Source organism: Glycine soja, chromosome 5 (genome assembly GCF_004193775.1).
Source record: "Glycine soja cultivar W05 chromosome 5, ASM419377v2, whole genome shotgun sequence".
In the NCBI taxonomy this organism is placed as follows: Eukaryota; Viridiplantae; Streptophyta; class Magnoliopsida; order Fabales; family Fabaceae; genus Glycine; species Glycine soja.
The window spans coordinates 42209660-42232017 of NC_041006.1; the positions used below are offsets into that span (position 1 = coordinate 42209660).

Below are 22358 nucleotides of genomic sequence, written 5' to 3' on the forward strand. Positions count from 1 at the left end.
TCCAAAGAGACTCATTCCTTTCGTATTGCTAATAAATATTTTTTTCCTTGACGTTTACTAGCCATTGGAATGGTTTTTGCCCAGAAAAATTAAGTGGTCACAGCTTTCGATTAAGAAATTTCTTTTTTATTCTAGAATACTTTTAGAGTGTGTTTGGATGGGAGAATTTAAAATTCTGAAAAATTTTAAATTTTAAGAATTTTAAATACTTCAATTGAAATTTTTTTATTTTTAAAATTTTGTGTTTGGATAAAAAAAATTAAAGTTACGAAGATAAAAAGAAATGAATGAAAAAAAGAGAATATATGATTGATGTGGTAGTTATACGTGTTCCTCTGCGCTCACACACCTGATCGATGTTCTACAAGCTGGCATGGTATTTTTGGGTTTCAATTTCTCACATTTTAAAAAGAAATTGAAATTTCAGATTTTTAGTTGTTTAAAATTCTAAAATTTTAATTTATTAAAAAAAACATTTAAACAATGAATTCTAGAGTATAGAAATTCAAATTCTCTATAAATTACTTTTCTGAGTTAAAATTCCCTATTCAAACACAATTTTAGTAATTACTTGTTTGCTGCCAATAAATTCTCTCAAGTTTAGTGTTGTCTTAGTATCCTAAATATAAAGCAATGATTCCAGCTAGAGTTCCCAAAATGAACGGTTTGGACCCAGCTAAATAGAAATAACAATTAAAATATATTTTTCATCATTATAAATTAAAAATAATGTTTTTTTATCTTTATAAAATTTTTAATAATTTTTTTGTTTTCATAAAATTAAAATATATATTCTTTTATTTGGAGTGAAATTTGATTGTATCCAAACCTATATTTATAATCTTTTACATTCGTTATCTACTATGTAAAAAAGTTATACACAACTTTTTGTTGAGTCAACTCGACTCAGCGTGGGTTTTGAGTAGGATTTGCTAATTCCGATCCCGACTTCGCTTGGCAGAGAAATTTATATCCAACTTAAATTAAATTAGTTATATCAGTATATGCGAGTTCAAATTTAATTGCCACACTTAGGTTTAAATTTTCTATGACCATGAGTGTATTAATGTAAATGAGTGTTTATCAGATGAAGACCTATAGGATATGTTTGATTTACTAAAATATAAGTGAGAAAAAAATATGAGTGAGAACAAAATATAAAATTATTTGTTATTTATTTGATTTTAAAAATGATTACAGGACAAAAAGAAATTAATGAATAAACACACCTTATGACTATAATGGACCAATCTCAAAATGAGAAAAACCGATTGAAAAATATGGATATAAATTTTAATACTAATATTTAACAGAGATTTAATAATTTTAAGTTTTAGAGGATTTAATTGTTGAATTTTTAAAATTACAATAACTTAATAAAAATATAAGAGTGAAATACACTCCGCTACCTCATGCTGTATCTAAAAAGGACAGAGACTCTAGACTTGCTCAAATATTACACTCCACCACATTTATATCAATTCAGTAAGAATTTTTAACCAATGCTAACGGAATATTTTAATTAATCAAAGTTAACAAGTTAATCAGCATTAACAACAATCTTAAATATTTTACACCCACCCTGTTTTTTTTATTAACAACTATAATCACTCTGTACAAAATTTAATTATATTTAAAGTTTCTCATCCCTTCTTAAGAAAGTTATTATATGGGGATTGAATTCATATATATTCTCATTCAACCTATTTGTTCTATTCTACCAAATGAATTATTATTAGTGTATTTTTTTGACATAGTTATTATTAGTGCGTTAAAAACTCAAATTAGCACATTATTGTTAGTATTGTTAGCTTTTAAAACATAAAAGGTTAAATTGAAAAATTAAAACATAAAAAACCAAATAAATATTTTAGTTTAATATTATTATGTTTATTTATATTGTTACCTTTGTTCGCATATATAAGGATTTTTTATATTTTATTGTTTATCTTTATTTATAAGATTTTTTTAGCTGTTTGATATACTAAATATTTAGTTTTTATAATATCCTTAATTAATTATCATCTTTTATTAAGATTGAAGAATAAAAATAATTACATTAATATGATGTACTAAATTAATTATTGTGTTAAAGAAATGTAAATTAGATGAAAGATGAATGTCCACAGAGACGGATCCCTTGGGGAAAGTTGCAAACATACGCTTTTTATTTTGCTAAAAAGAAAAAGCGAAGGAAGATACTTACATAGAGAGAGACAGAGAGGGTAGTAACGTCACTGACACTGGTGGTCAAGTGGCGCAGAATATCACATTGGGAAAGACTGAACAACAGCAGGAATGGAATTACTTCCGGCTGGTACACCTCCGATCTCGAAGAAACAAGGATTCCGATCCCTGAAGCTCGTCAACGTCGACATGGACCAACTCCTCTCCGACCAACCCGTCGGCGTCGACTACGGCATACTCGACAATGGCCTTCGCTACTACGTTCGCTGCAATTCCAAACCTCGCATGCGAGCTGCTCTCGCTCTCGCCGTCAGGGCCGGGTAACCCTTAGCCTAACCTAACCTAACCTAATTCTCCATTTCTATATTATAAATTATTATTCATTCAATTCAATGCTGAATCGCTGATTGTGAATTCGGTCACGGCAGGTCAGTTCTCGAAGAAGAGGATGAACGCGGAGTTGCTCACATTGTTGAGCACCTCGCTTTCAGTGCCACCAAGAAATACACCAATCACGACATCATCAAGTTCCTCGAGAGTATCGGAGCCGAATTCGGTGCTTGTCAGAATGCCGTGACCTCCGCCGACGACACCGTTTACGAGCTCCTCGTTCCGGTCGACAAGCCGGAGCTGTTGTCTCGGGCCATTTCGGTTTTGGCCGAGTTCAGTTCAGAGGTATCGTATCGACTACGCAGAATTCTATTTAATGCTCTGTTTGGATAACTCTGTTTTATTATTCTAGTTTTTATGATTAGATTGTTCTGCGTCTGTAGATTCGAGTCTCGAAGGATGACTTGGAGAAGGAAAGAGGAGCTGTCATGGAAGAGTACAGAGGAAGCAGAAATGCCACGGGGAGGCTGCAGGATGCCCATTGGATATTGATGATGGAAGGTTCTAAGGTGCCTGTATCCAACACTTGCTACTTGCTATTATTAGTCAATGTTAATTAAAATGGTTAGAACATGTACCTTTGAGTTTGAGAATTTTTTTTTATATCAATTGATGTTAGTATTTCTCAAAGTTTGTAATGAATTGCAGTATGCTGAAAGGTTGCCAATTGGACTAGAGAGAGTGATTCGAACAGTTTCTTCTGAGACTGTGAAGCATTTTTACAAGAAGTGGTACCATTTATGCAATATGGCAGTGATAGCAGTTGGAGATTTTTCTGATACACAGGTGCTTTGGTTTTTTTTGTCTCTTCTTATGTTTGTATGGGAATTATAACAGTTTTGTTTGGTCGTTCTGTAATTGCTCTCCTTACAATTGCAGGGTGTAGTTGAGTTGATAAAGACTCATTTTGGCCAGAAAATTCCAGATCCTGATCCTCCACTTATACCAACAATCCAGGTTCCATCACATGATGAGCCACGTTTTTCATGTTTTGTTGAATCGGAAGCTGCCGGGGTAAGTAAGTAACGAACCATTAACTTTTAGTGTAAGTTACATGATTTTTGTTAGTAATTTTATCTTCCTGGGAAAATAACACTTTACTTTGGGTTTTCCTAATAACAGTCTGCAGTGATGATCAGTTATAAGATACCAACGGATGAGCTTAAAACAGTAAAAGACTACTGTAATTTACTTGCAGAATCCATGTTCCTCTATGCCTTAAACCAGAGGTTCTTTAAAATAGCACGTAGAAATGATCCACCCTATTTCTCCTGTTCTGCTGCTGCTGATGTTCTAGTCCGTCCATTAAAGGCCAATATAATGACTTCATCTTGTAAAAGAAAAGGAACTATCGAAGCGTTGGAATCAATGTTAATAGAGGTATTATTTTCATCTTGACCTAAGTTGCATTTTCTTCATCTTTCTCTCTGTCCATTTTCTTCTTTCAGTTTCCTTCTTTTCTCCCCTTTTATTTTGATATTTATGACAGCTATATTTTAGGTTGCAAGGGTAAGACTTCATGGCTTTTCAGAGCGTGAAATATCTGTAGTTCGTGCCCTGTTGATGTCAGAGATTGAATCTGCTTATTTGGAGCGTGATCAAATTCAATCTACCAGCTTGAGAGATGAATATTTACAAGTATTTTTTTTCATATTAAAATGGCTCATAACAAACTATGGGTGATTTGGAGATAACTTTCTCTTTGTTCATGCAGCATTTTCTCCACAATGAACCTGTTGTTGGAATTGAGTATGAAGCTCAACTCCAAAAGACTCTTCTACCACGTGAGTTGATATATCTTCTGCTTTTTTCTTTTGATATCAAATTTCTGGATAAATCAAGTTTGGGAGGCCTTATAATTGAGCTTATAGTAGTTATTTATATCCATTAGATATATCAACATTAGAGGTCTCTAAGTGTTCAGAGAAATTAAGGACATCGTGTAGCTGTGTCATAAAGACTATTGAGCCCCAACCATTTGCCGTGCTTGATGATCTGAAAAATGTTGTTAAGAAAGTCAATCTTCTTGAGGAAGAGGGTAGAATCTCTCCTTGGGACGATGAACATGTTCCAGAAGAAATTGTCACTACAAAGCCAAATATGGGGTGAGTTCAATTTGATCATGAATGTCTTTCTCTATTTTGTACATTACATTTTCATTGGCCAATGTAGTTCTTTGCTCTTTGATTCAACCATGTATGTTTTAGGCAGACTTTGCAACTTTATCCTATTATGAAAGAGTGGTTGGCAATGACATGTTTCTTTCTGTTCTTCCTATGAACTAACACTTACAGTTTTAGTCGTTATCAAAAGATCATACAAATGTGTAAAGAATTAAGCTTTGATGGTTCTTTTTAACTCCTCCTACTTGGATGCATTTAGAGAAAATAAAGGAAGTTCCTTTTCCTTGATAAATGTCATAGTTATTTGGCCATATTTTCCCTTCATTTTAATCCTCCCTGCCTATATGGTTATAATAACAAGAATTCCAAATGAGTTTAAGAATGATTAGAGAAAACTGAAAACACTTCCTTACTTTCTTTTCCATGTAGTACTCAATTGATTATGCCTTTTGGTCTTTTTATTTACTTTTCCATTTAACCCTGTTTCATTAAAATCTTGATTTTTCTAAGTATTAATAACCAATATCATCTGTTTAACCAGCTGGTACTCCATATGTAATGAAGGGTTTAGTATACCAGTTATTTTTTTTTTCGAAAAGCTACTATACCAGTTATTAAACCATCATATGGATCAAATTTCTATCTTTAGGAGCTTCTGGAATGTGACCTCTTCTGTGCAATGATTATTATGACTAGTCTGGTTTTTCTTCCTGTTAAATTTATGTTTAGGAAATCACATTCTAATGATCTAATCTCATTCCCTCCCCCGTCTTCAAATTAGGCATGTTGTGCAGGAATTGAAATATTCAAATATTGGAGCTACTGAACTGATTCTGTCAAATGGCATGCGGATCTGCTATAAGCATACGGACTTTCTTGATGACCAGGTTCCAAACCTCATAGGCATTGCTTATAAAAATTTTCATGGTCATAGTTCATACATATTTCTTGAATAGACACTGACCAACTTCTGTATCAATCTGGTTACAGTATCAAATGACAACTTGCTTCGAATTTGTTAAATTATATGATGTGACCCTAATAGAGTATAATTAAGATGTTTTTATTTATTGGCAAATGTTAGTTTGTTACAATGTTAGTTTTGTTAGCTATAATTAAGATATTGTGTAAACCACTATTTTTGTCCCTAAAAGTATATAGCATTGCTACATTAGTATCTGAAACTAAGAAAATTTCAAATATGTCTATGAAAGGGCAATCCGTCAATCACATTTGTCCAAAATCAAAAAAAATGTTAACATATGCTTAGGGACCAAAATGACATTATGTGGTTTAGTTTAGGGACTTGGATGAAAAAAATTGAAACTTTCAGGTACTTATTTGGAATTTCCTTAGTTTCAGGGACTATTTTGACAATGCTATACACTTGCAAGGACTATAATGGTGGTTGTTTACTCTAAGATACTCAAATCTAGGGTTTTTCATAGTCGATCTAATCCAACACAAATCACAAATTCCAAAGCAAAACACCCAAAACAAACAATTGATATTTTTTTTTTTTGGATTGGAGTGGTTTTAGATTTGTATTTTGAAGTTTTAATCCAAACAAATTTATGTGCATTATTGCATGAGGTTGTGCACAAAAATACCTAACCAATTTTATTTTTTTTATTGGGTGGATTAGTTTTTAGTTTCTATCTGAAAATTGATCTAATCCCAATCAAACTGAATTTATATGCTGATGGGCCATTCACCCATGTACATAGAGGAGAGAAACAAAAAAATGGGCCTTACAGTAGCAAAGGCGCATAAGAGAAGAGGAGAAAAAAGGGACAAGCATGGAAATTTGATGGAAGAAGTGAAAAAGTAGAGGAATCGGTTGAAAGAGATAGGGAAATGCATAATAGAATGGATGGCTGGAAAGAGGAGATTAGGGGAAGAGAATTGGAGGATGAAAAATGTAATGATGAGGAAAATCATATGTGGGAAGGGTGGAATATGAGGAGGCATAGGAACATTTTAGGGTTGTCAAGGTTGCCTTGACCTAGGGAGGATTGTGCACTATCTTATAGTGTCCATTCCAATTTTTTTATTGAGCTTTCTTGTTTGGTTTCTATCTGCTTTATTCTGTACTTTCTGGTATATTCTTTGGTTTATCAGAGATTTTTATGAGCTGTAAGGGGTTGAGCTCCATTCCTTGAAGCTGAATACTATCCCGAAATTTGGTTTCTATTATATACGTAATTGCATGTGTGTATGTGTGCATGAAAAAGAAAAGGGAAAGAAGTAATTCAAATCAAAATAAAATAAAATCAGAGCTTCTTATGCTGCCTGTAGTTCAAGAGATTTGCGTATCCTGTCTTTTACTAATTCAAAATTGGAATTAGCATACACATGCATTATGATTAAGCATCTGCTGATACTCATACTCCCATGAGTGGTGTCTCATTATTAATGGCGATGTTAGAATTTTAGCATGAATAAGTATATCAGTTCTAATCTATAGATGTGTTTTAACAGGTTATCTTCACAGGGTATTCATATGGGGGCTTATCTGAACTCCCAGAGAATGAGTACTTCTCTTGTTCGATGGGACCGACTATTGCTGGGGAAATTGGTGTGTTTGGTTATAGACCATCTGTCCTAATGGATATGCTTGCTGGCAAGAGAGCTGAAGTCGGTACCAAGATTGGTGCATATATGAGAACTTTTTATGGTGATTGTTCACCTTCAGACCTAGAAACTGCTTTGCAGGTATATTTGATATAATTAGCAAAATTTTGAGAAAACATTTTTTGTTTATGCTTTTAATTACAAAATTGACACCTTATTTTCAATTTGTTTCTTGTTTTCAAATATTTGTACAGGAAACAATGAAAACAACTTTATTTTTTCTGTTTCCTATACAATGCTTTGAAAACAGGAAACAAATTGAAAACAGTGTATCAGTTATGTTATTAAAAGTGAAAAAGAAAATTAAAACAAGAAAAAACAGAAGTAAGCAGGCCCTAATATTTCTTTTCTTTACTCTGTTTTCTATTCTGTATTCACAACACAAACATGCACGCATCAATTCCACTATTTTATGTTGTGCTTATCTTCTTTCTACCTATTCTGATGTCATTCATTTATTTCTTTACTTTCCAGCTTGTTTATCAGCTGTTTACGACAAATTTAACACCAGGTGAAGAAGATGTCAAAATAGTCATGCAAATGGCTGAAGAAGCAGTATCTGCTCAAGATAGGGATCCATATACTGCTTTTACAAACCGTGTAAAGGAGCTTAACTATGGAAACTCTTATTTCTTCCGGGTATGACTTCTGACATCAATTAAGTCATTGGCTGAATGATCTACTTTTGACTTTCATCATATTGTCTGTTTTGCAGCCTATTAGAAAAAGTGACTTACAAAAGGTTGATCCACGGAAAGCTTGTGAATTCTTCAGTACATGTTTCAAAGATCCATCAGCATTTACTGTTGTGATTGTTGGGAACATTGACCCCACTATTGCGATGCCCTTGATATTGCAGTACCTGGTGAGTATGAATCCATTAAACAAAAGCCAGGAGACCTTGAATTATTCTATTCTATACCTATTGATTTCTTTCCATGCAGGGTGGAATACCAAAACCTCCTGAACCTGTTATGCATTTTAACCGTGATGAACTGAAAGGATTACCTTTCACTTTTCCGACATCAATCCATAGGTACATCAATGCACTGTGTTTACAAACAAAAGGTGTTATGATAATTGTTGTATTGTGTTGAGACGACAGGAAAAGATGTGAAAATTTTATTAGGCTCTCAAATGAACTTTACTATGTTTTTCAAAAGAAAAAAAAATTAGACCATGCTTAGGCATCGTATCTTGGAAAAGACTGTATTTTCACTTCTCTTTTGCATCTTCTTGACAATCCAGATGTTACAAACATTTTTCTACATTACCAATTGTGCATGGATGCTGATACACTTTCGAAAATAAACCATATTGTGCTTGTAGAGAAGTAGTTCGGAGTCCCATGGTAGAAGCACAGTGCTTGGTGCAGATATGCTTTCCTGTGGAGCTGAAGAATGGGACCATGGTGTGTTATCCCCCCCCCCCCCCCCCCCCCCCCAGTTTCTCAATTTATGTATAAAATTATAAATATAAAAACATTTATAATCTGTGTTTGGTCCTGTATGGGGGTTGGGGGCTTGATTTGGCAGGTGGAAGAGATTCACTTTGTTGGGTTCTTGAGCAAGCTTCTTGAAACAAAAATAATGCAGGTTCTCCGTTTCAAGCATGGGCAGGTGTATATGCTTTACTATCTTTTTCTTTCAGTTGTCATATGATGATTTTAGCCTTTATCATCATATATGGTATTCTACTATTTCTAAGGCTTTACATCTGTCCATCAGATATACTCTGTAGGTGTTTCAGTATTTCTTGGTGGTAATAAACCCTCAAGAATAGGTGACATTCGTGGAGACATTAGCATAAATTTCTCCTGTGATCCAGAGATATCTTCCAAGCTGGCAAGCTTCCTTCATATGTAAAATAAGTGAACTTTTCAATATGTAACTTTGTGAAAATTACTGTCTTGTAAATCTTTTACAGGTAGATATTGCTTTGGATGAAATGTTACGTCTTCAAGAGGAAGGGCCTTCAGAACAGGATGTTTCAACCATACTTGAAATTGAGCAACGAGCTCATGAGAATGGACTGCAGGTTAGTTGGTCTCTTGAAGTTTGTCTTGTTAGCATCGTAGCCTTTTACTATGCAGTCAATGGAACAAAATAGATAGACCAAAACATACGAATTTGTATAACCCTCAATTCTCAACTGTAAACAATGATAAAAGTTATAAGCTCCTTTTTTCTTATTTGCTCGTCTTTTAGGAAAATTATTACTGGCTGGATAGGATTTTGCACAGCTATCAATCAAGAGTCTATTCTGGTGACGTTGGCACTTCTTTTGAGGTTAGTGACTATTACATTGTCTTTGTTTTTGTATTTTCCATTTCAATAAATTGAGATGCCATCTGTCATGAGGATTACTATTTGCATTTTGGTTTTCCTCAAACTATCAGAAAGGAATTAATTCTAACTTGTAGTTCTAGTGCATTGCTTTATGGCCAGTGTTTAGTTTGAAATGAAATTTAGCATGAATATATGTAAAAAAAATCTATCTCTTTTATTTGATTTTGATAATTGAATGTGACATTGAGATGTTGCTTGCAAGGTATGATCTAATAGTAAATAATCATTCTTCCTCCCCCCCCCCCCCCCCCCCTAATCATATTACAAAATCAATCAAAATTGTACCATGGATCCTGACATAAGCTGCGTATTTTCAATTAACTGATGAACTGTTTGTATGTTGCAAATTATGATGATATCATAGTTTATGGAATCATGTCTGCTCAATTTCATATAAGTGTTATTAATTGCGCAATTGTCTCTCCTGCAGATTCAAGATGAAGGGCGATCAAAAGTTAGATCATCCCTTACAACGTTGACTGCACAGTTGGCACTAAAAAGAATATTGCCTTTTCCTTGCAAAAACAAGTATACTGTTGTGATTCTAATGCCCAAGGCTTCTCCTTTTCAATTGCTGAAATCAGTATTCCAATCTGCTCGAACTAACTATGGCAGAGAAGCAAAGGTCAGTTATATACAAGCATACTGTAGGTAGAATATGCCTAGATTTTTTTTTTGATCGGCAAACATATAATATATATTGATAAATTGAGTACCAGAGGTACTAAAGTACAGCTATATAAATGCCCTTACTCTGGTTCCAATACAGACTAAATGGAGTCTGGTGAGGAACCACAGCCAGGCCATACTATGATATTAAATGCTACTATTAATCTATGATTATGTCCTCTACTGATACATAAACCCTTGTCTAAGGTTACTAGACCACCGGTTAAAATGAGTTACAAAATCCTTCTTCAAATTTCTGAGCCATGTCCACATGAGGAAAGCTGCCTCATCCATCATTTTGCTGTTGTCAAAAGAGTCGTTGGAGAATATTATGTCATTCCTTTACTTCCAAATAGTCCAGGTCACAGCCAGCCACCAACATTTCCACCGATTAATCCTTAATCCGTCAGCCACTATCAATCCATGTTGGAGGAAATGTAGAATATGCCTAGATGTATGGGAAACAACCATATTAATAGATTACAGTTTTTTGTGACAGATTTTGGCAGGAGTTACTGGCCTGGCAGTTTTGGCATTCAGTTTGTGGAGACGTGCTCAAAATAATAGCAGACATTTGCTTAGCAGAGGCGCGAATTAGAAGTTTTCCAACACTCATGATTCTTTATTTCACTTTAGACACAAAACGTACATAACATTGTGAGAGTAGGTTTTGTAATATATTGGTTAGTGATGACTTAGGAGGCAAATTAGGCTTGAAATGAAACATATGTACATTGATTTGTGCTGGAGAGAATTGTATCGTGCAGCTTCTCTTGCTTTTTTACAAAAGGAACGGGAAACCGGATGGTGGTGCGGCATTGCTTCCATAACCCTGGTTATTTTTCTAATCTTTCAGAAAGCAGTAGTTCTGGTTGACATAGTTCCTGAACAAGTCTGCAGAATAAGAGGGTTGGTGATTCAAGGCACGTTGGCGCTGCATCTGTATGCCCTTTATTATTATTATTTTTTCTCTTTCTTTTTTACCTTTTCACAAGTGTGGGAAAAGAGCAGAAACTTATTTGTTAACTTTTAGGAGCTGTATACCTTTTTTACCTTTATTGGTTTTGATTTTGACAGAATTAACTATATAGAAAAATTGATGTTTTAAATTCGTTTTGAAATAAATGATTTTGGAAAAAGGTGTTAAAAAATTCATTTGTGTTTAGAAATTATATTTTAATATGTTTAGAAAAATACTCCCGTCTAAATAGTAAAATAAAGTAATTTATAGTATAACTATGGATATGCATATTTTTAAAGAAAATGAGTTTCGAATTTAGTAACTTAAAATATAAAATTAATATGATGCCTTGTCACAAAAGAATTACTTGCTATAATTAATATAAAATTAAAAAGATTTAAATATGTTTCTCAGTTTTTGGTCTCTAATAAAAAAAAATAATTTTGTTTTTGGTTTCTAAAGCATTATCTAAATAATTTTATTTCACATTTCAAAGTTTTACTTAAATAAATATAGGGACTAGAAATAAAATAAAAAAAAGTTATTAGAGAACAAAGAGTTTTAAAAAATTATTAGAGTTAAAAAACAATTCAAAAATTGTCCCGAAAATCAAAAACATTTAAGCCAATTAAAAATTATACTTTTGTCAAAATGTTATTGGATATCAATATGAAGTTTTATAATGATAATTCATGCTAATTAAATTCTTTTAAATCTACAATTTTTCTTTTCAACTAATAATTTAAGTGAAAAAAGAAGCGTAAATATACTTTTAAAATTTAGGCAGTGTTTTGATATTCGAGTTTTATCGCAACGACTAAATATTTTTAGTTAAATAAAATAACTTAAGACAAAGTGTAACATTTTAGACGGATTAGCTATTAAGTGATATTAAATTTTAAATTATTTATATTTAATTAATTATTATCCGCCTCACCGTTATTAACTTACATAAACTATTTGTATGAATTAAGACGATATAATATAAGAAAGAGTTTTAGTTTTTTTCTCAGGCCCGTAGATTGCACCCATTAGGCCCATTAGGGTTTTATACTTTGTATTATATGTGAAAACCCTTCTCTGGAGTTTAGTTCCAGTGTCTCCGTCTCTTCCTCCTCTCTCCGCATAGCTGCGTTTTCCGAATCGAAAGGTATGATCTCTGCCCAAAGGGAAACTCTTCGTATTTTATATGTTTCGTTCAAAACAAACCGAATCTTAGTATTTTTTATGTACACAGGTGACGTTAGTAAGTAACAATGGTGGAGAAGGCCAAGGGTAGGAAGGAGGAGGTTGTCACTCGAGAGTACACCATCAACCTCCACAAACGCTTGCATGGCTGGTAATCCTCCACAACCCTTCTTTCAAACCTATTTAGGGTTCTGACTCTTTATTCATATTTTATATCTGTAATTTTATTATTGAGATACCTTACTGGATTTTGTATGCATAAACAGCACATTTAAGAAGAAGGCTCCTAAAGCAATTAAGGAGATAAGGAAGTTTGCTCAGAAAGCGATGGGGACGAATGATGTAAGAGTGGATGTGAAGCTCAACAAGGCTGTGTGGAGCCAGGGGATCCGGAGCGTCCCAAGGAGGATTAGGGTTCGCATTGCTCGCAAGAGGAACGACGATGAGGATGCAAAGGAAGAGCTCTATTCCCTTGTTACTGTCGTCGAAATCCCCAAGGAGGAGCTCAAAGGTTTGGAAACCAAGGTTATTGATGATGAAGATTGATTATGTGTTGGTTATATATCTGTTTTTTTTATAGTTGATGTGGATTTGCGAATATCTTTTATTTTGTTGAGACATTGGAGATATGTAGTTTGATAATTGTTTGCCTTCCTCTGTTTTGATTCTTAGAATGGTTAAAAGGCATCAATGCATGCTTTTGAGTTTAGACACTCTTTTTCCTTCTTTTTTTGTTGCTGTGGATAATGAGGAAAATAATTTCTTCTTAAAAGAACAGGATGTAACAAAATTTGGTAAAGGAGTAGCTTAAGCCTTTTGATACTACTACTATCTTTTAATGTTTGAAGGCAAACCTAGAAACCGGTGGAATGAATGAATCTACATGAATAAAATAAAAGAGAATTTTATCCTATGATTAGGATACGAAACATTTGTCCATTGTTATAGGACTAAGATATGGATGTTTATGAGTTTTATTATTTGCTTTTAACAGTAGTGAAGCTATGCCTTTGGGTGTTGAACTCCGCTGTGTTGGTTGGGGAAGCAGTACTTCGATCCAATGATTTGTGGGTGTTTACCCAAGGCAAGCTAACTTGTTATGCATCATTTTTTGGGAATTGATTTTTGAAAGTTTTAAAAGCTAAAGTTGATGACACGGTGAGATGTGGATCATGAATTTAGAGAGTTTCAGTAGCATTCCTTGCAACTTTGTCAAGGAGTAGTAACAATCTACTGGCATGTTTGAAAATTCTTTAAAATCATGGTGGTTACATGAAAATCATGATTTTCGAAAGCAACTATATGTAGCTTTACATTTGCTATGGTTTCATAATTCATTTTGGTTCATCTCACCGTCACCCCCAAACATGCCATACATCTACATAAACATAAAGTTTCTCAGTGGTCCTGATTTGCATCACAGCAGCGTCATTGATGCTAATGAATGCAAAGATACCTGCAATTTGGTTCTCACTGTGCCTGCAAACCAAGTTCCCTTCATCTCAAATCAGAGAGCAAAATCCACCCAAAAAAGTATGGACATTGTGCTGTGTGCACAAGTGTACTTAAGCTAATGCAGTGATTGTTTCAGACTTTCAGTAACTCTTTACGGTACATGTACACTGATTCGTTTCGATTGTTAGGTTCAACTCTTACATCCCTCGTAGGTATAGGTTATGCAGAAAAGGGAAAATACCATAACAGTATGAGATGAATCTGACAAAAACTGTTATTCCAAAATTTGGCCTGATTTTCTTTCATCGCCTTTTTACCCTTACACTATGTTTAAGAAGAGAGGAAAGGGAGTTCAGAAAATACGAATAAAGACATTTTTTGTTTAATTAAAGAAAAAAGTACTTTTAAAAGATTTATTTTATTAATTTTCTCATTTTTAATTTAAATTTCTCTGTTTTAAAGTTCTAATTTTGACATAATTTGTGAGAACTCTAATTTTGTGTGAAAAATTGAATAATTTAGTTGCAATAATCTTACTACAAATATTGCTTCTATAAAATATTGCCCAACTAACAATTTTTCCCCTTTTTTCTAACATAATACGTGATGTGTGAGTGTGAGAGACATACATAATTTATAAAACATTATCGTATGAGTTTTATTTTTATACGACCAAGCAGCGAATTAATTGATATAGGATTTTGTTCGAACTTAATAAGTGATTTTGACTTTTTATGTATTATGATTGTAAAATTCTCAAACCTCTATTTTTTATTTTCTACTATTGTAATTTCTGAATTATTTTTCTATTGTAACTTTTGAATTATTATATTATGATTTTTTAACTTTTCATTTTTTAGTATTTTATATTTATAGAAATAGATAGACTAGAAATAACATTTTTCTTATCTCAATGACACCAAAAATAAAAATATTGAAAGACGGTTATTGACATAATTTATAAAGTAATTATTATAAAAGTAAATATATTTAATGTATGTGTTAATTTTGTGTTAGATGAAACTTGAAAGTATAAAAAAACCTTTTGTAAGACTATTTAATCATATCTATCTATATTATTTAAACATAATGATAGTTTTATTGTTATTGTTCCTCATAACAATTAAGTATTTTCAGTTAACTCTATATTATTATAAAGCAATTTGAGTAGTTCTTCGTAAGTTAATTTTTACTTTAAATGAATTGAATAATAATAAGGTTTAATACTTGTGTTATTTTTTATTTTAGTTTTTGTACTTAATAATTCTCTGTTTTAGATTTTATAGGAGCAATATTTTTATATTTTAATTCTATTATTTGTTTGTCGGTGATGTAAAGCACAAGGTATAAAGGGAAAAAAAAACGCAGATATAATTCTATAGGTGTTGTATCGTATGTATTGTGCTTTAATTGAATTTTGAGTTAATACGCAAAAAAAAGTTTTACCGAAATAAAATTATGATTCTAATTAGAGAACAGAGCACTTTTAAAATTGTATGTTAGTTTTGTCCAAGTATTTTCTAAAAAAAAAAAATAGTCCAAGTATAAAATGTAAAACTTTGTTCGAATAGAGTTAAATATTTAAGGACTTCAAAAAGAAAAAAAGTTAAATATTTAAGTTTTTTAGGCACAGAGATTAAAATGAATAAATGAGGTAGCCAGGCATAGGAGCAAGTGATTAATTAAACCTAACAGCACTAAAAAAATACTTAAAAATGTTGGAGCAAGAGAATCGTTGAATAACAAAATTTTCCTAGAAACGTTTTCTAATCGGTCGCAGAGAAATGAAAAAGCTGGCAAGGAAGTTGCACAATGAAGAAGACGAAAACTTATCTCTTCCGGTTCACGACGGAGACTCTCGTCCCTTGGACCCTCAAGGTACGTACGATCGATCTTCCTCAACTAACTATTTTCGATTACACAAAATTAAAAGATTTCATTTTGTTTCATGAATTCGAATTGGGTCATGTAATTAATTAATTAGTGAAGATTTAAATTTTGATGCACAGAGCAAGAAGAGCTGGTTCGTTCTCTTGAAAGGAGTCAAGCTCAGCAGAGTCGCTTATGGAGGGTACATTCACGACACAATGCTACCTAATTTGATTCAAATCTACTGTAACATATTGGGCTCATCATTAACCTTAATTTTTTTTTTGTTGTTGTTGTTATATAGACGGTATTTGCAGCTCTATTCTTCTGTTACATCGTGTTTCTTTTGTACTCCATCTTCCAGCAGGCTTCATCTCCGTGGGAACTGGTATGTTTCAAGAGTCTTATAGGATTTGATAATTATTCTGTTTTCTGTTGTAACAATTAAACCAATTCTCGTGATAAAGTGTAATGGTAATCTGTGTGTCATGTATTTTTGAAGAAGATAAGCTGCTCCACAGTGCTTTTGCTATGTGGAAGCCTTTGTGTTTTACTCTTTTCCAGACTTATTACATTGAAATATTTTAGCTCTTTTTTTTATTATTTTCTGAATTTTATAACATTGAATGTGCTGTGCCTTTTGTTGTTCTTGATAAACAGCGGTATCACGCTTACTTCATGGAGGAGATCTACTCGTGGATGATTATATTTGCAGGTTCACTTCTCTTGTCAGGATTTCTGCTTCCTATTTTATGTTGTGAACTTTTTCCTTGATTCTTGTTGTATTATCCTTATGCCGTATGGTTGTGGATTTTAGTCACTTCATATTCTGTTTGCACCCTTTGCCCTCAGTATCTGCTTGTTATCCACATATCACAAATTATGAGGACCATTTCTGTAAACTTATTTGATTGAATAACTTCTACAGACTGGGTGGCTGTTTTAGCATGCTCATTTGCCATCATAGGATTGCTTGACCAGTCAATGCATCGCAGGAGATGGATCCATTACTCATGGTACACTGCCGTTATTCTGGCAATCTTCTGGCTATATTACATGTTGAGGTAAAGTTACTAGATAAGCTGATAAGCACTGATTGATGCATTTTATATGCTCCATACAGGATTCTGCATATTGGTAAATATAGAAAAGTGAAATGAAACATATTATAAAACTCTGGACATTGGTATTTAGTTTGGATTTTCTAGCTACTTGAATCAACAGGCTCTACTATTGGGCCCAAATAAATAAAGCGGATATACAATAAAAGAAGCTTGTACACATTCCACGCAAGTAATATGGTAAGGAGGAACAAACAAATGTTTACAACTGCTTCATGCACACTCTTCAGTTATGTTTTCTGCTATCTCTAGGTGCTTCTCATCTTTTACTGTTAAATAATAATAAATTTTTGGTAGGTTGCCAAAGTTCCGTTGGGATGTTATATGGCTACCATTTGGTCCTCTTGGGTAGGTCATACCTCACATCTGCTTTGTTTTGTTTTATTTTGTGAGCATTAACTAAATAAGTGCATGGTTTTGTTACTATGCTGCAGTGCATCTGCAATCTGCCTCTATGTGGATCATTTACTAACTGAGTCATCAGAAGAGGTAAGAAAGCTTCGTGGATACATGTATACCTCCAAAGCAAGCTAGAAAGATGTTCTGCCTAAGTGATGGAGGAATGTACATGAGAAGCATTTTGGAGCATAATGACCAGGTAAATTATAAAGTATTTTCCATCTATCTTATGGATTGAGCCAATATCCTTGTCAGCCAACAGCACAAAACAGAGATAATTTCTTTTGTGGATCCAGTTACTCTTTTTTCGTTTTTCCTTTGGTTGGATAAAGGCAGTTGACGAAGATAGGAACAGCCACCAGATTAGAGACCAGCTAATAGGAGTTAAGGTGAAATTTGGAGGTAATTTGTTTTTGTGAGAACTAGTAAAAGTTTTAGATCCTGTATTTGAGAATAGTTTAGCATTTATTGGTTAGCGAGTAAATCAGTTCTCTATCAATCAATGTTTCAATGAATAGTTTAGCATTTGCATTTGGAAAATTGCGTTGAGATGTGTATTACTTTTTTATTTCCTATCCCCACACTCTTTCTTTGGGAAATGATATTTACAAGGTAAGGATCAAGTAACTATACAATGCAGTTTATTTGGTGTTTTTTGGTTTGGTGGTGAAAAAATTAAATATTGTAGAATTGATTTTGGTAGAGTAAAAGCTACTCCTACTTGTGTCAACTCTATCAAATTTTTTTTGCATCATAATTGATTCTCTCGTAATTTTGAAAACAATTCAAATATTCAAAATTTGGTCAAAATCAAGGTTATCTATCATAATTTTGGGGACTATTCTCCGGAATTGCTTTTGGGATGGGAGCATGAAAGCGATAAACTTATTCCACGAGTATCTTCACATGGCTTGCCAAAGTTCCGTCTTATTGTTTCTAAAAAATACTTGATTAACTTGTAAATTTGTTTTACCAAAATAAGTTTTAGGTAAGCAAATGTATTTTACTAATTTGTAAAACAGTTTTTCAGATATTATTTAAATGACATGAGACATACCTTTTTTTCATTTTAAGTAGCGTCAAATTTTAATAAAATTCTCCCTTTATACTATTTTTTATGTTTTCTATAAGTATATTACTTATGAAATATTAATCTTTAAATAAAAAATTATTTGAATACTAATTATACACGGTGTGAAGTTCAATATTTTAATGTTCAGACAACAGAGGTAATAAGATAACGAATAAGGATATTTGTATACTAACAACAGAACGAAGTTCTGTCAAATGCATAATCCAGATGCCTGTGCTTGTTTGCCGGATCAATTCGACCATTCAATAAGGGAAAATGCAGAAGAAACTATATGTTGCTTCTGCCTGGACCTCGATTCAATTTTGTCAAGCGTAGAACATCCATAATCCATACTGAATACAATATGTGACGAGTAAACAGAAATATTGATTGCCGGACCTTTGCAGAGCAGAGTTTGTAAACGAATGAAAACAACCAGCATGAAAGTGGAGGATAAAGAAATGAAATAACTATCAAAACCCAGCATCCTTCCAAAATAAATTAGTTTGGCAAAGAGGAATCCCCAATAAGGCTACTATTGGTGTTGCCATCACACACAAAAAAAAATATGCTATATTTAAATACTACATTTCCATTGTCAACTTAACTACTTGGTGCAATAGATTCGTAAAAACCACTTGTAATCATAGATCTGCTCTGCCAGGATATCGTGGGAAGGGAATCACATCTCTAATATTTTCCAGGCCAGTGGCAAAGAGAATCATCCTTTCAAAGCCAAGGCCAAATCCGGCATGTTTCACTGTTCCATACCGCCTCAGATCAAGGTACCACTCATATGGCTCAACAGGCAAACCCATCTCCTTTATTCTGCAATTTAAATACAATATTAACATGGAAAACAATACAAGGAAAGAAATTAAGAAAAGACAAAGTAAATAGATATATAAACCTTGTCTGGATGACATCATAACGTTCTTCCCTTTGGCTTCCACCAATTAGCTCTCCAACCTTCAATTACATTTGCATGCTTCTATTATGCCATGCATTACAAACATGATGAAAACAAAATATACAGAACACATACCTTGGGTACAAGCACATCCATAGCAGCCACTGTCTTTAAGTCATCATTAAGCCGCATGTAGAATGCTTTGATATCTTTTGGATAGTTATATACAATGACGGGCTTCTGAAACTTTACCTCTGTTAGGTATCTGCATAACATCATACCCCCAAGATATCACACAACACAAATAAAAAAAGAACAGGAACTAGATAAAAAAGCAAATTTAAATTAAGCATACCTTTCATGCTCAGATGCTAAGTCAATTCCCCATTTCACTTCATTTTCAAATTTCTTACCATTCTTCACAGCATCTTCTAGTATTTCCACTGCTTCTGTATATGTAACTCGAATAAAGGGAGTGGAAGCAACCAATTTCAAACGGTCAATGCAACCTTTATCAAACTTATCAGCCATAAACTCCATATCCTCAAGGCAGTTGTCAAGTAGCCACTGACACATAAATTTCACATATGCCTCGGCACAGTTCATATCATCCTACACAAAAAATACAAAACCATGAACTTCATTTCTACCACAGCAAAAGCACCAAACATTATAAGCAGGGGAAAAGTAGGCAGCTCAACATTGCACTAAAAATTTAACAAGTTCATTGGCCTAACCAAAAAAATATTTGTATCAACATTCAGCTGATAAGCATACCACTACCAACAACAAATATCACATTTGAATATAATCACGATCACGCTCGAGTGAGTTCAAGTTTCATATACCTTCAACTCTGCAAAAGCAATCTCAGGTTCAACCATCCAAAACTCGGCCAAATGCCTGGAAGTGTGAGAATTCTCTGCGCGAAATGTGGGGCCAAAGGTATACACACTACTCAGAGCACAAGCATAAGACTCGACTTGAAGCTGACCTGAAACTGTCAAAAACGCTTGACGTGCAAAGAAATCTTTCCCATAATCCACCTTTCCATCATCCTTTTTAGGAATCCCAGGCTTAAGCTTAGACCACTCCTCCACCTTAGCCAAACTCTCCTTCGCCTTCTTAAGCTGATCCACAGCAGCACCAATCTCCTGCTTACTCGCCTTGGCAGCTTTCAACTGAGACACAACCTCCCCTTTCTCCTGAACAACAACCCTAGCCGCCTCCACATCCGCTTCCGACGGAGGTGGATTCTGCAACAACTCCTTCTCCAATCTCTCCGCCTCACTCAGCAAAGTGGTCACCTGAAACATCTCACCCGCACCCTCGCAATCACTTGTGGTAACAATGGGGGTGTGCACGTATAGAAACCCTTCCTTGTTGAAAAATGTATGTGTAGCATACGCAAGAGCATTTCTAATTCTAGCCACCGCAGATATCTGCAATCACAAACAACATAACTAATATTTCTAATTGATCGAATTTCATTATAATAATAACTAGCTTATAAACTGTCAATCAATCAGCAATCGCGTTAGGTCTAACAAACTATTAGTGTCGTGTTTGGTTTGGTGGTAAAAAAACCATGGCGAATTTCTCAGAATATCAAGTAATGCAACGAAAGGACGATAATGACGGCAATTTAAAACCTTGATAACAAAAGAAAAGTACCGTGTTGGTTCTGGAACGAAGGTGAACGAAATCTCTGAGGAACTCGAGAGTGAGTCTCATTTTGGGCAGAGGATACTTGGCGGGATCGACGGGACCGACGTGGAGGACCTTATCGGCGCGGAGTTCGATCTTCTGTCTGGTGCCAGCGGGAGGAAGTTTGAGGTGGCCGTCGACGACGACGCATGTTCCGGTGGGAACGAGTTGGCCGAGTTCGCCCAGCGCGGCTTCGACGATGACCTGGAGGTTGCCGGCGCAGCTTCCGTCGTTGATTTCCAGGAACGCGAAAGCGTCCTTGTCGGCTTTGCGTCCCGTCTTCACCCAGCCGCCAACGCGCGCCTTCCTGCCGGCGAGGCCCGAGCCGCCGTCGGTGCGGGAGATGATGGATCGGATGGGGACGCGGTCGGAGAAATTAGCTTTGGGAACCTCGTCGAGGGTGATGGCGGCGAGTTGATCCGTCGGCAGAGAAGATGCGTCTGCCATTGGTGCTGACGCTGACGGCGGCGGCGGCGGGAAGCAGTGCCGCGCGAGGAAATGGTATTACAAATACAAAGTGAACCCTAAAATGGAGTGTGAAATTCTTCTGATGTGTCAACTGCTATTACTGCCTTTTATTCTTTTGGGTGTTGATGGGGAATATTAATTCGACAGTTTTAATTTTAAGATTCAATTAGGCACGTGATCATTTGAAGGCTTGACGCGTTTTATGAAAGCCAACTTCAAGATTTTATTTTTTGGCACCTCATTGCTTGATGCAAAAGCAAATATTTAATTCATTATAAAAAAATAAATATTAGTCAAGGTTATTTTTATTTTTTATATAGAAAAAAAAGTTTAGGTTGAATAGAGCATTTTTTTAGGGCTCAAATAACACTTTTCATAGACACAAGATTCTTACCAATTGTTTTATCAAAACAAAAAGATTCTTATCAATTTAACATATTATTTTTGTCTTGGTTATGGTTATTATATTTATAATTTTAAGTATTATTTCTTGTTCTTATCACAAATAGATTTGTCACTTCTCTATTGAAAGGACACCGATTATGTTGAATAATTTTTCTGTCATAATTTATACACTTTTTTCATCTATATGAGATAAAACAGGGTGATATCTACAAAAAAATACTCAAATGCTCCAGTTAGGGTTCCGTTCAGAGTTATTGATGATATAAGTGAATACTGCAAAGTGAAATTAGTCTTTTTACTTGGAGGCTCCTCCCTTTATATATTGACCTAATTGACTCTTGAGTTTATGTGTATGCATGTTGTGATTACTAGCTAGGCAATACACCTTTAGGTACTTTTGATCAAGTAATTACCTTTTAAGTGGATTTATTAACTATAATCGTGATCGAATG

General features: G+C 34.1%; 4 protein-coding genes across 8 annotated transcripts; 3 read left to right on the forward strand and 1 right to left on the reverse strand.

Moving 5' to 3' along the window:
- The first annotated feature begins 2176 nt into the window (after positions 1-2176).
- Positions 2177-11460, forward strand: LOC114413521 (zinc protease PQQL-like). 2 transcript variants are annotated; one of them, XM_028377976.1, is made up of 21 exons: positions 2177-2507; positions 2616-2862; positions 2961-3086; positions 3226-3363; positions 3457-3591; positions 3700-3957; positions 4078-4215; positions 4292-4361; positions 4469-4682; positions 5482-5587; positions 7182-7415; positions 7809-7973; positions 8050-8199; positions 8279-8370; positions 8664-8745; positions 8870-8953; positions 9062-9178; positions 9261-9371; positions 9542-9622; positions 10113-10307; positions 10851-11460. In XM_028377976.1, exons 1-21 carry the CDS (start codon positions 2299-2301, stop codon positions 10947-10949), a joined length of 3051 nt encoding a protein of 1016 aa, XP_028233777.1. In that variant the 5' UTR covers positions 2177-2298; the 3' UTR covers positions 10950-11460. The 2 variants fall into 2 exon arrangements, with proteins under 2 accessions (XP_028233777.1, XP_028233778.1); XM_028377977.1 differs by lacking the exons at positions 2177-2507; positions 2616-2862 and having other exon boundaries at positions 3033-3141.
- An 853-nt stretch (positions 11461-12313) lies between these two features.
- Positions 12314-13325, forward strand: LOC114413522 (60S ribosomal protein L31-like). The gene is made up of 3 exons (XM_028377978.1): positions 12314-12462; positions 12550-12651; positions 12767-13325. Exons 2-3 carry the CDS (start codon positions 12569-12571, stop codon positions 13044-13046), a joined length of 363 nt encoding a protein of 120 aa, XP_028233779.1. The 5' UTR covers positions 12314-12462; positions 12550-12568; the 3' UTR covers positions 13047-13325.
- Positions 13326-15464: 2139 nt separating this feature from the next.
- Positions 15465-17983, forward strand: LOC114413524. 4 transcript variants are annotated; one of them, XR_003666924.1, is made up of 8 exons: positions 15465-15833; positions 15965-16026; positions 16129-16212; positions 16485-16539; positions 16753-16888; positions 17243-17293; positions 17380-17543; positions 17641-17983. XR_003666924.1 is itself a non-coding variant. In XM_028377981.1 (7 exons), the coding sequence occupies exons 1-7, from the start codon at positions 15740-15742 to the stop codon at positions 17477-17479; spliced, it is 582 nt and encodes a 193-aa protein (XP_028233782.1). In that variant the 5' UTR covers positions 15467-15739; the 3' UTR covers positions 17480-17983. The 4 variants fall into 4 exon arrangements, 1 of the variants encoding a protein (XP_028233782.1); XR_003666925.1 differs by having other exon boundaries at positions 15466-15833; positions 17681-17983; XR_003666923.1 differs by having other exon boundaries at positions 15467-15833; positions 17677-17983.
- Positions 17984-18737: 754 nt separating this feature from the next.
- LOC114413523 (asparagine--tRNA ligase, cytoplasmic 1-like) lies at positions 18738-21583 on the reverse strand. The gene is made up of 6 exons (XM_028377980.1): positions 21001-21583; positions 20175-20768; positions 19682-19938; positions 19462-19591; positions 19327-19385; positions 18738-19244 (listed from the first exon to the last, which is right to left on the reverse strand). Exons 1-6 carry the CDS (start codon positions 21478-21480, stop codon positions 19061-19063), a joined length of 1704 nt encoding a protein of 567 aa, XP_028233781.1. The 5' UTR covers positions 21481-21583; the 3' UTR covers positions 18738-19060.
- Between the last annotated feature and the right edge of the window lie 775 nt (positions 21584-22358).